The following is a 10323-nucleotide window of genomic DNA, read 5'->3' as shown; positions in this document are numbered from 1 at the left end:
GCGTGTGTGTGTGTGTGTGTGTGTGTGTGTGTGTGTGTGTGTGTGTTGTCGTGTGTGTGTGTGTGTGTGTGTGTGTGTGTGTACTGCAGGGCATCCAACACAACAAACAAAACAACATGACATCGACGCTGCACATAACATGTACGCTCGACCGCACCTAAATTGATGAGGGTGACGGTCTTCACCTGCGGTTCTCCGAGCACACACCGCCCAAAGTCAAGCTGGCAGCAGTGCAGCACACAACAGATATCGCACACGAAATGGGGAAATACGGCGGCATGAGAGATGCAACAGAAAACTCACAAGTGAACACCCACACACGCTCCAACAAGCGCGCACGCACACACACACACACACACACACACACACACACACACACACACACACACACACACACACACACACACACACACACACACACACACACACACCTTGTCTTCTTGCAGCTGCAGGTGCGGCAGATGCAGCAGGGCCTTGATTGGAACACGAAGGACATCAGGGGACCCTTCAATCTCAAACTCAACACCATCGGCAATCGTCACAGCGGTTGGTCGGTACTGCACCACCTCCTCCTCACCCTCTTCCTCCTCTTGCTGCTGCTGCTGCTGCTGCTGCTGCTGTTCACGGCTTTGTCGTCCCTTCCGATCGCTCTCCGCATCGCCCAAAAACTGCTGACTCAGCACTGTGGACGGCCGTTCCCGCAGCGACTTGCGAGGCGACGCCGCATTCCACGCACGCGAGACGAGCGCGCGGACAGACGGCACGCTCCACCGCACGCCAACCGAGCACGACTGCGCTGGCTCAAGCACGATGGGCTTGACCATCGACTTGATGTCTGCCCGCCCAAGCTGCGCCGTCGCCTGTCGCTGCGCAGTCACTGCACCATCACCATCACCGCCAACAGCACTGGTGCCTCGCATGGACACGGCGTACTTTGGACTGCGACCCCGTATTCTCCCGCTGCGCTGCTGTGTTGAGCCCGTGCCTGCACGCACCATTGCGGCTGTTGCGGCCGTGCCTGTCGTGGTCGTCACTGCTGTTGTTGCGCGCGTTGAGCTGCCTGTTGTTGACGGCGCGCCAACCAGGCCAACCTGGAACTCGGGCGTTGCGTGCAGCCGGAATGTGATGCGGCTGGACGTGGGGTTGTACAGCGTGAAGCTTGTTGAATGCGCCTTGCGTCCCTCTTGTACGTCATCGCTACTCAACTGGAACAAAACGCCAGTGTCAGGCGCCCCAACCACCTGCAGCAGCGGATGTTCGGCCCGGGCCGTCACCTGAATCGTCAGCGCCGTGGACTCCGTACGCAGCGTGCTGCGTCGCACCAACCCAGCAATAAATCGCAGCTGCCTCTGCTTCCTCGTCACCTTTGCAGTTGCCCGCTCTTGCTCTTGCTCTTGCTCTTGCTGTTGTGACTCCTGCGACTGCAAAAGTTGTTGTGGCTGCTGAACGTCATCGTCGCGATCACCATCGCCGCGATCACGGTCACCGCCAGCAACGTCATCGACAACGTCCACCTCCTTGACTAGCTGCTTCGCTTCAGAGGCCGTCGGTGCACGCAGTGTGGCCGTCTCTCTGTCGAGCATCAGTGTCTGCACGGGGAACGGTGGCAGCCGCTCCTCGTGGCCATGCAGAAACGCAATCACGTCTTTGCTTGCAGGCATCGGCGCGAGAGACAGACTCGCCTGCGCAGGCGTGAACACAACTGCGCGCACAAAGCCGTTGAATGTGCCCAGCGTATTCGGTGCAAACCGCACCTTGAACACCGTTGTCTGGTCTGGGGTGATCACCGCCACGGGCGGCCACACGGAGAAGACGTGCGAGCGCTTGCCTTCATGCGCACGCACCCGCAATTTCAGCAACGGTTCATCACCATCAACACCGCCATCGCCACCACTGCCATTGTCGTGGGTGTGCGGCGGATTCAGCACGGGGTCGTCATTGATCGTGCGCGCAAACACATCCACAAGCTGCTTGTCGTCTGCAAGAACGTCGTACGTCTCCCACACCAGCGCCAGCGGCTGGCTGGTGGGGTTCTTCACGCTCAACTTTCGAATCGTGGCCCGGCCCTCAACCTCATCGTGGCTAGCATCACCTGCATCAACAGCACTGCCACCATCACCTGCACCGACACCATCAACAGCATCGACACCACTGCCATGGTGCTCGGTGTTGCTGCGCAGCGCCAGAGAGGGCAGGCGGAGGAGGGGGCTGAGGTCGCTCGCTCCAGTCACGAGCGGCACAAGGGAGCAGCCCGTTACGCTGGCCCGCAGTGGCACGTGCACCGTGTCCAGGTGCTCCCCGCGCAGCACGAGGTGGTCTGAATAGTCACCCCACACATCGGCGTAGCACCACACACGCAGTGTGCAGCTGCCATGGGGCGGCACGGAAACCACTGCCTCTTCCGGCATGAAGCATGCGCCAAATGTGGTTGCCGTCGACTTGAGTGCGACTGCAGGCTCAACCGGCTGCACGGCTGCCTTGATGCTTGCCTTGATGCTCTTCACAGACCGCTTGAACGTGCCAACCGCCGTCTTGCGGGCCATGTCCGGTGCCCGGGGTAGCTGCCGCGTTTTCTGCCCCGTTCGCATGCTGCTCTTGCCAGTTGCTCTCGCTGCTGTGGCTGTTGCATGTGTCCGTTGCGTGGCCTGTTGTGCTGCCGTGTGCCGCTGGGTGCGTGCACGCGGTGCTGTCCTGCCATTTGCAGCGTCTGCGTCACCGCAAACTGTCGTTGCAGCATCACCTCCAATGCCGTGCACTTGCAGACGCACATTCTCCCGCGCGGGGAAGAATGTCACGCTGGCATGCAGCGTGGCAGCAATACCAGAGTGGTTGGTCAGTCGCAGCAGCTTGTATGTCGGCACGTGTGCCTGCACCTGCTCAAACACGAGGCCACGCACCTCCAGCGGCTGTTGTCGCGGTGATCGTGATGGTACCGCTGCACCACGCTTCTTACGCTTCTTCTTCTTCTTCTTCTTCGACCGTGAGGTCACGGAGGTGGACGAGGACGACTGAGACACGGGCGGCTGCTCACTCTCTGCGCCATCACCCCCTTGCGCACCACCACCATCGCCATCACCAGCTTGGCTGTTATTGTCGTCAGTGTCAGTGTCAGTGTCGGTGCCGGTGTCAGTGTCGCTGCTGTGCTTGGCGTGGTCCTGGCCATCAGGCAGCGTCACCACAATGCTGGGCACAGAGGACATTGTGCCCACGCGGCGCGCCTGTCGCCTTCGCCGGGAAAACGCAACAGCCGAGCTCTTGGCCGGCCGCACAACAGGCAGATACAGGTGGTGCGGGTCCAGTGGCTGCGCTGCAGAGTCAGAAGCAGCAGCAGCAGCATCAATGGCGGCGGCATCTCGTGTGCGCCTGAGGGTGGTGGAGGTGGAGGCGAGGGTGGCGTGGGATGGATGGGCAATGCTGAGGGCGCCTGGTGCCGTGTTGACGTCCACATCATCCGGCGGTCCGTTCAGCTCCGTGTACATGTGCGCGCCAACCTCGTACGACAGCGACACACCGCGCACGTCCGCCATGACAGCCAGCGGCAGCGGCTGCTTCACGCCATCAATGTCAAACACGAGCATGTGCGGGGCGAGCGGGCCGGGTCGCCGGGCAGTAAATGCAACGGCCAGTTCAAGCGTCTCGCCAGCCTTGAGCACCCCAGATTCCGGCGTCACCGACACAATCACGTCGTCGCTCGTCAGGGGGTGAAGGCCTTGCTGATGCTTCTTGTGCTGCTGGTGCTGTTGCTGCTGCTGCTTGACACCATGCGAAATCACTTCATCGGCTTCACCACCATCGCCGCTACCGTCTGCGTGGTGGCGGTGGCGTCTGGCGCTTTGTGCGGTGCGCGCAATGACAGCACGGGAAGTGATGGGGAGCAGGGCGATGTTGGCGCGGTGGCTGAAAGACGTGTCCAGCGCTGATAAGTTGCGCAAGTGCGCCATCACCATCGCAGGCACTCCGGCATACACACGCGGGAAGCTGTGGCAACGTGTTGTTGTTGTTGTTGTTGTTGTTGTTGTTGTTGTTGTTGTTGTTGTTGTTGTTGTTGTTGTTGTTGTTGTTGTTGTTGTTGTTGTTGTGTGATGTGTGTGTATGTGTGTGTGTGTATGCGCGCGTGCGTGTGTGTGTATGTCACAAGCATAGACTGTGAGATGCTGGCTTGCATGATGTTGACGTGAACAGGACGCATCAGAGCCATGCACGCACAAGCTACATCATTATCACCACCGCCGCTAGCAGTTACACCGACATCACGAACGTACAGGATGGAGGAGGATGTGAAGCAGCACAGGGGCTCCTGCACCGTGGCCGACACGGCAATGAGCTCGGGAGCGCTGCGCCCGCCAATGTGCACGTGCAGCGTGGCCGAGTAGCGGCCGAGCACTGTTGGGCGCACAGACAGCTGCAGCGCACGGTGGCAGGGTGGGGGTTGAGAGAGCGGAGGTGAGTATGAGTGTTGGAACAACAACGTGCAAGAACGCGAAGGTATCGAGCGTAATGAGCTTGTGTAACGCACACACACACACACACACACACACACACACACACACACACACACACACACACACACACACACACACACACACACACACACACACACACACACCTGAAGCTGTGACTGGAAGGAGGATGGGTGGGGCCCTGTCAAACTCAATCTTCATGGTCGTGTTCACGTCGCCCTCGCTGCGACCAGCAATAATCACAGATGTGTGCTGTGTTCCGCGCGGAGGGATGGAGCCTGGTATGCGGTGAAAAAGGCAATGTGTGAAGGACAATATGGGCGTACATATGTGTGTGTGTGTTTGTGAGCTTAGGTGAGAATAGCACTTGGCGAGGAGAGCAAGTACACAAAACCCACGACCACCAAGCCATGTACGCTCATAAATGCGTCCACACACACATGTACACACAACAGTTGCGGAGTTGTGGGCGCACCTTGTTGGTGTTGGAGGTGGAGAACAGCGGTGGGAAGCACGACGGCGGCGCAGGAAAACTGCAGCGTTGCGTCCGACTCGTTGCGTATGACAATGGGGATGCTTGCAGGCACGGACGGCTCCACAGCTGCTGCCCACGCCAACGCTGGTGGATGCACACTCGCCTGTCAATGCCAACGGCAGTGGTGGTGGTGGTGGTGGTGGTGGTGGCATTGTTGTTGTTATTGTGGGTGAATGAAGTAGGCGCGCATGTGTACACAGGGCAGTGGCTTGCATTTGGTGGTTGTACGGCGCAGCAGCGTAAACCCACCTGGCACGACGAGATGGTTGCCTGCAGGCATGATTCCAACAGCACTGCGTGTGCATCGGCCAAATCGCCCGGCAGGTCCTGGGCTTCAACCACCAGCCACGCCTCTGCGCACACAGGGTGCGCATGACGCAAGGTTGTCTGCGGCGAGCAGGTGATGGTCAGCGTGACATCACTGCCAGCCTCGATGGTGGTCGCGGGTGGATGCACAGAAAACATGCCGCACGCCTCCGAGGAGGGAATGGAGGACCGACTTTCCTCCCCTTCCTCGCAAGAAAACAGGGTGGCGGTCGCCGGCAATATTTCCTTGCTCTCATCACGCTGCGGGTGCTGTTGCAACTTCCTCTTTGGTTGGATGGAAGCGCTGAATGTGACTGGGACTGCGCCATTGTTTGTGAGTGTGACAGTGCGCTCTGCACCAAAGTTCCACATGCACGGCTGCATGAGGAGCCTGTCGACGTGGTGGACGTAGACGAGATGAGATGATTGGTGGCGGTGGTGAAGGCAGCGGTGGTGATGGAGGAAAGAGAAATGAGTCTGGAAAAGAGACAACCATGCCAGTGTTGAATGTGTTCATGCCACAATCACACATGTACAGCCAGCGAATACAATGTGCAAGCACACACACACACACACACACATACACACACACACATAAGTGCATGCACTCGCGCAAGAAAACATATGCCAGCAGCAGCACGGACCTGAGTGTGTCATCATCTTGAAGAATGTGGCGTCCGCTCACAGACACATTTGGCAGTTCAGCCTCAGCCTCAATGTCCAACATGCGAAAGAGGCAGTTGTCGAAGATGATCACAAAGCGCTCACGACACCTTCCTTCTTGGGAAAGCGTGGCTTCCACATGCAGTTGTGACTGTGCGTTCTCCGCCACCATCTGACATGCGTTTGTGATCTGGAAGAACCGCCCGCTTGCAACAGTGTCCATGCTTCTTGCATCATGCTGGTCGTCTCCGCCCTCACGTGCACTGTCCTTGCTGTTGCAGCTCCAAAACGTTTCGGGCAGGGCCTCCAGGTTCTGCAAATCAATTGAATCAGTGCCCGCGTCGCTGGCGGCCGCTGAGGACTTTGCACTCGCGCGTGTGCTGCTCTTCACCTGATGCGCACATGTGTGGGTGTGTGCGAATTGTGTTAGCGTGTTGAGTTGGGTCGAGTAATGTGTGGCGGTACAAAAGTGTGTGCGTGTGCGGAGGTGCGAAGTGATTGTGAAGCTGGTGTGCTCAGAATAACAGCAGCATTAACCATACACATGCGCACATACACATGTACACAACGCGACACAAACATTCACGCACGTGCGAGAAAGGGATGATCCTGAAGCGGGTGTCACCACCCGTGTTGGTGAAGTCGATGGAGTGATGCGTGCGTGACCCTTTGAGGTGCACGCCAAGGTCCACAGTGGGTTCAAGCGTCAGGCCAGGCGGGTTGCGCTCCCCAATCAGATCCACCATGAACGGTGCACCGTTCTGTTGCCGTGACAGAGCGGAGTGACAAAACCACGGGTGCAGCAAGTGTTATGTGTGTTGTGAGTGTGTTGTCGAGCGCGTGTGAGTGTGTTGTGAGTGAGTGGTATGCGTGTGTTGTATGTGTGAGTGTGAGTGTGTTGTCATTGTGTTATGTGAGTGTGTGTGCATGTGGGAAAAATGGCGAGCTACTACGACGACTGTATAAGGTGCTGTGCAGGCATTTTCACCGCGTGACCACCAGCAATCACTAGTCAATACCGCCCAACGTCAGCGCCACGCACACCAATGGCTGCCGGCATGCGGCTCACCTCTGGGAGAATCTCCAGCTCTTCCTTGTAGGTGCCGAGGTGGTCTGGTGTGAACGCAATCGTCACCTCCACAGACAGACCGGGAGCAACCGCATCCTGTGCGTTGCCTGCAGGCACGGTGCGGGGCGAGGATGTATGTTGTGGGGATGAGCTGTTGAGGACACACGAACACGGGCGACACAGAGATCCCGAGCCCACGAAGTGTACGTGTGTGCGTTTGTGCATGTACGTGTGTGTATGTGTATGTGTATGTGTATGTGTATGTGTATGTGTATGTGTATGTGTATGTGTATGTGTATGTGTATGTGCGTGCGTGTGCATGCGTGCGTGTATGTGTATGTGCATGTGTGTGCATGTGCATGTGTGTGTATGTGTGTGCACGTGTATGTGTATGCGTGTGTGTTGTGTGTGATTAGACCTGTGGGGAACTTGGTGCCGGTCACGGCAAAGTGGTCCGATTTGAGGGGGCGGATGCGAAGAACGCGCGAGACGCGGGAGGTGTTGACCAGCGTGAGTGTCTGCTGCAACTTTGCATTTCGCTCAAATGTGTTGAACGCAACAACCGGAGGAATGGGCCGGAACACACGCGCGTCCTCCGCTGCCGCCTGCCGCTGTCGCGTACCCGTCTGAACCACGAGATGATGATGATGATGATGATGATGATGATGATGATGATGATGATGATGATGATGATGATGATGATGATGATGATGATGGTAGTTGTGACGATGGTAGTTGTGATGGTGATGGTCATGGTAATGATGGCAATGAGTGTGGTTGTTAGGATGAAAGGTGGTGGCGGTGCTGCTGCTGCTTCTTGCAACAGCGGTGAAGAGTGTGATGGCCAGAGCGTTCAGCACGCCACCGCAACCGCAACCACAAGCACATCAGCAACCAACGCACCATGGCCATCGCTGTGAGCTCTGTGTCTTGTGCCGGCTGCTGTGCCGTGTCGCGTGGATTACGCAGAAACCCTTCCGTCTTTGTCTTGAACATGGACAGTTCCTTCTTCAGCGACTGCGCGTGACGCGTGATATGTGCGAATGTATGCGTGGGTGATGCAATGTGTGTGTGTGTGTGTGAATGCATGCGTGGGTGAGAGATGGGATGCAATGTGTGTGTGTGTGTGTGTGTGTGTGTGTGTGTGTGTGTGTGTGTGTGTGTGTGTGTGTGTGTGTGTGTGTGTGTGCGTGTGTGTGTTTGCGTGTGAATGAATGAAGCTGGAGTTGCTGCAGCAGGCATGTGCAAAAATAAGGTGCTGTGAGGACAGTCGTATCACCACACGCACACACACACACACACAAACACACAAGCACCACACCTTTTCGGTTTCCTTGCTCATCTTGCCCTTCCACTGCCGCTTTGAGCTGGGCGGCTCCACCACCTCCTTGCGCCACTTCTCAGCCGCCTCAGCTGTCACGTGTATGTATGTGTGTGTATGTGTGTGTGCGAGAGAGAGAGTGTGTGTGTGTGTGTGGGTTGAGAGGTGAGACACAGTGCGAAACAACGCAACCAGAAGCGCAGTGTGCTGTGTCGTGTACACATTCACTCGCACACACACACACACGCACGCACGCATCGGCATTCAAGAAAAACGCTTACACTCTGTTAACTCGTGCACTTGATCGGGGAACTTCCGCGCCTGTGCCCGCAGGCGCATCGTAGACGTCTGTACATACACGTACGCACGCGGACAAGATGATGAGCATGAGTTGAGGAAGATGCGGTGCGAACAACCGCGTGCAATACAGTCATGCACACGACACACACGACACACACACATACACACACGACACACACGACACACACACACACACACGACAGACCTTTGTTGCGCGGGCGTATGAGGGCGGGCGGTTGGCGCGCTGCGGGGCCGGGTTGTTCTTTGGACGCGGGAGATAGTCAAAGGCCGAGAGCAGCGGCAGTGACGCCGTGTCCACATCGCGGTCCCGCAAGATGCTCTTGAGGTCAATCACTGGTGGTCGAGGTGGTGTATGGCATGTAGCAGCGTGCCATGTGCAGTCGAAGTGGCTGCTGGTGAGCATAAGCGCTCCAGCGGGTGGGAAAGCGAAAAGCTGCACGCATCGGCCCTCGCCTCCCACACGTCAGCACACATGTCAGCACACACAAACACAAGGGTAACACATGATCACGCATATGAGCACTGCTCAGCGCACCGATTGGGGCGACAGTGGCGTTATCTGTGAATGCCTCTGTCCGCTCTTGTTCCTGCTGTTCAATGGCCTCGGAGATATGGCTCTGCACAGACAAACAGCGTACGTGTGTGTAAGGGAGTGTAAACGTGTGTGTTTGTGTGTGTTTGTGTGTGTTTGTGTGTGTTTGTGTGTGTGTGTGTGTGTGTGTGTGTGTGTGTGTGTGCGTGCGTGTGTGTGTGTGGCAGAGACTTAGCTGGTGGGGCAGAGAGACTTGGAGTGTTTGATTGAGTGGGTGAGCTCATGGAACATCATGACGGGTGGAATGGTGTTGTTGTTCATGATGGCGTGGCTTTGTGCTGGGAATGCGCTTGCTCGCACAATGACGCATCATCACCTTTGCATCGTCCAATTGTTGCAGCAACTCCTGTGTCTGGGCCACAACCACATCTCGCTCCCGATAAATCTGTACACATGCAGGAGGACGAGATGAGCACTGATGTCGTTCGTCGCTGATGTGTGGTGTTTGACAGCAGCGGCGATACACGCACACACATGTGCAAGTCACATACGTACACACACACACACATCATCCACATCACACATACACAAACATACACATCATCCACACGCACGCACGCACAAACACAAACGCGCCCACACCTCACACACGTACAAACACGCACCTCACGCAAACGCTGCCTGTACGGGTTGCGTTCGCTCTCCTTTGCGGAGCCCGTCTGTCGCGAGGCTCTATTTGCTGCACCGCCAGTACCGCCGCCAGCAGTGCCCGTGGTGGGCGCGGCAACCATGGACGATCTGGACGATGCTTGCAGCGACGCTGAGGATGAGGTGAAGAGCGCAGCGAACATCTCGTTCAACCGCTCCCTCACTCGCTGTGCCCGTGCCTGCGATGGAAGCTCAGCGTGCATTGCCTGCTCGGCATTGTGGAGCTGGCCATCTTCCATGGTGTCCCTCAGCAGGCACTGCGCGTCGCCAACCCAATGCTCACTTGCAACAAGCAAAGCTGCTGAGTGCTTGTTGGCTGCTGTATTGGCTGTTGTGTGTGCACTTCGCTTGGAAACCAGCAGGTTTGCAAAATTTGCACGAAATGATCAGGGTAGCTGTGAACGCTGT

General features: G+C 57.1%; 1 protein-coding gene across 1 annotated transcript in view; it reads right to left on the bottom strand.

Annotated features, from left to right (window-relative positions):
- PTSG_08654 (uncharacterized protein) overlaps window positions 1–10284 on the bottom strand; it is a gene marked incomplete at its 3' end in the record, with an annotated part of 10990 nt that extends 706 nt beyond the window's left edge. Inside the window, exons 1-17 of the mRNA XM_004990387.1 lie at window positions 9873–10284; window positions 9584–9652; window positions 9211–9292; window positions 8860–9008; window positions 8636–8702; window positions 8355–8446; window positions 7937–8050; window positions 7452–7659; window positions 7034–7140; window positions 6555–6725; window positions 5946–6355; window positions 5245–5692; window positions 4936–5098; window positions 4620–4738; window positions 4207–4402; window positions 432–3916; window positions 158–221 (exon numbers count right to left, since the gene is read on the bottom strand). Coding sequence (XP_004990444.1) covers window positions 158–221; window positions 432–3916; window positions 4207–4402; window positions 4620–4738; window positions 4936–5098; window positions 5245–5692; window positions 5946–6355; window positions 6555–6725; window positions 7034–7140; window positions 7452–7659; window positions 7937–8050; window positions 8355–8446; window positions 8636–8702; window positions 8860–9008; window positions 9211–9292; window positions 9584–9652; window positions 9873–10154 — 6226 coding nt within the window. The 5' untranslated portion in view covers window positions 10155–10284. The remainder of the gene's footprint in view (window positions 1–157; window positions 222–431; window positions 3917–4206; window positions 4403–4619; window positions 4739–4935; window positions 5099–5244; window positions 5693–5945; window positions 6356–6554; window positions 6726–7033; window positions 7141–7451; window positions 7660–7936; window positions 8051–8354; window positions 8447–8635; window positions 8703–8859; window positions 9009–9210; window positions 9293–9583; window positions 9653–9872) is intronic.
- Between the last annotated feature and the right edge of the window lie 39 nt (window positions 10285–10323).

The sequence above is a fragment of the Salpingoeca rosetta genome (genome assembly GCF_000188695.1).
Source record: "Salpingoeca rosetta unplaced genomic scaffold supercont1.24, whole genome shotgun sequence".
Lineage (NCBI taxonomy): Eukaryota > Choanoflagellata > Craspedida > Salpingoecidae > Salpingoeca > Salpingoeca rosetta.
The sequence above is the reverse complement of the archived record's forward strand: the minus strand, read 5'-3'. Positions and strand labels throughout refer to the sequence as shown.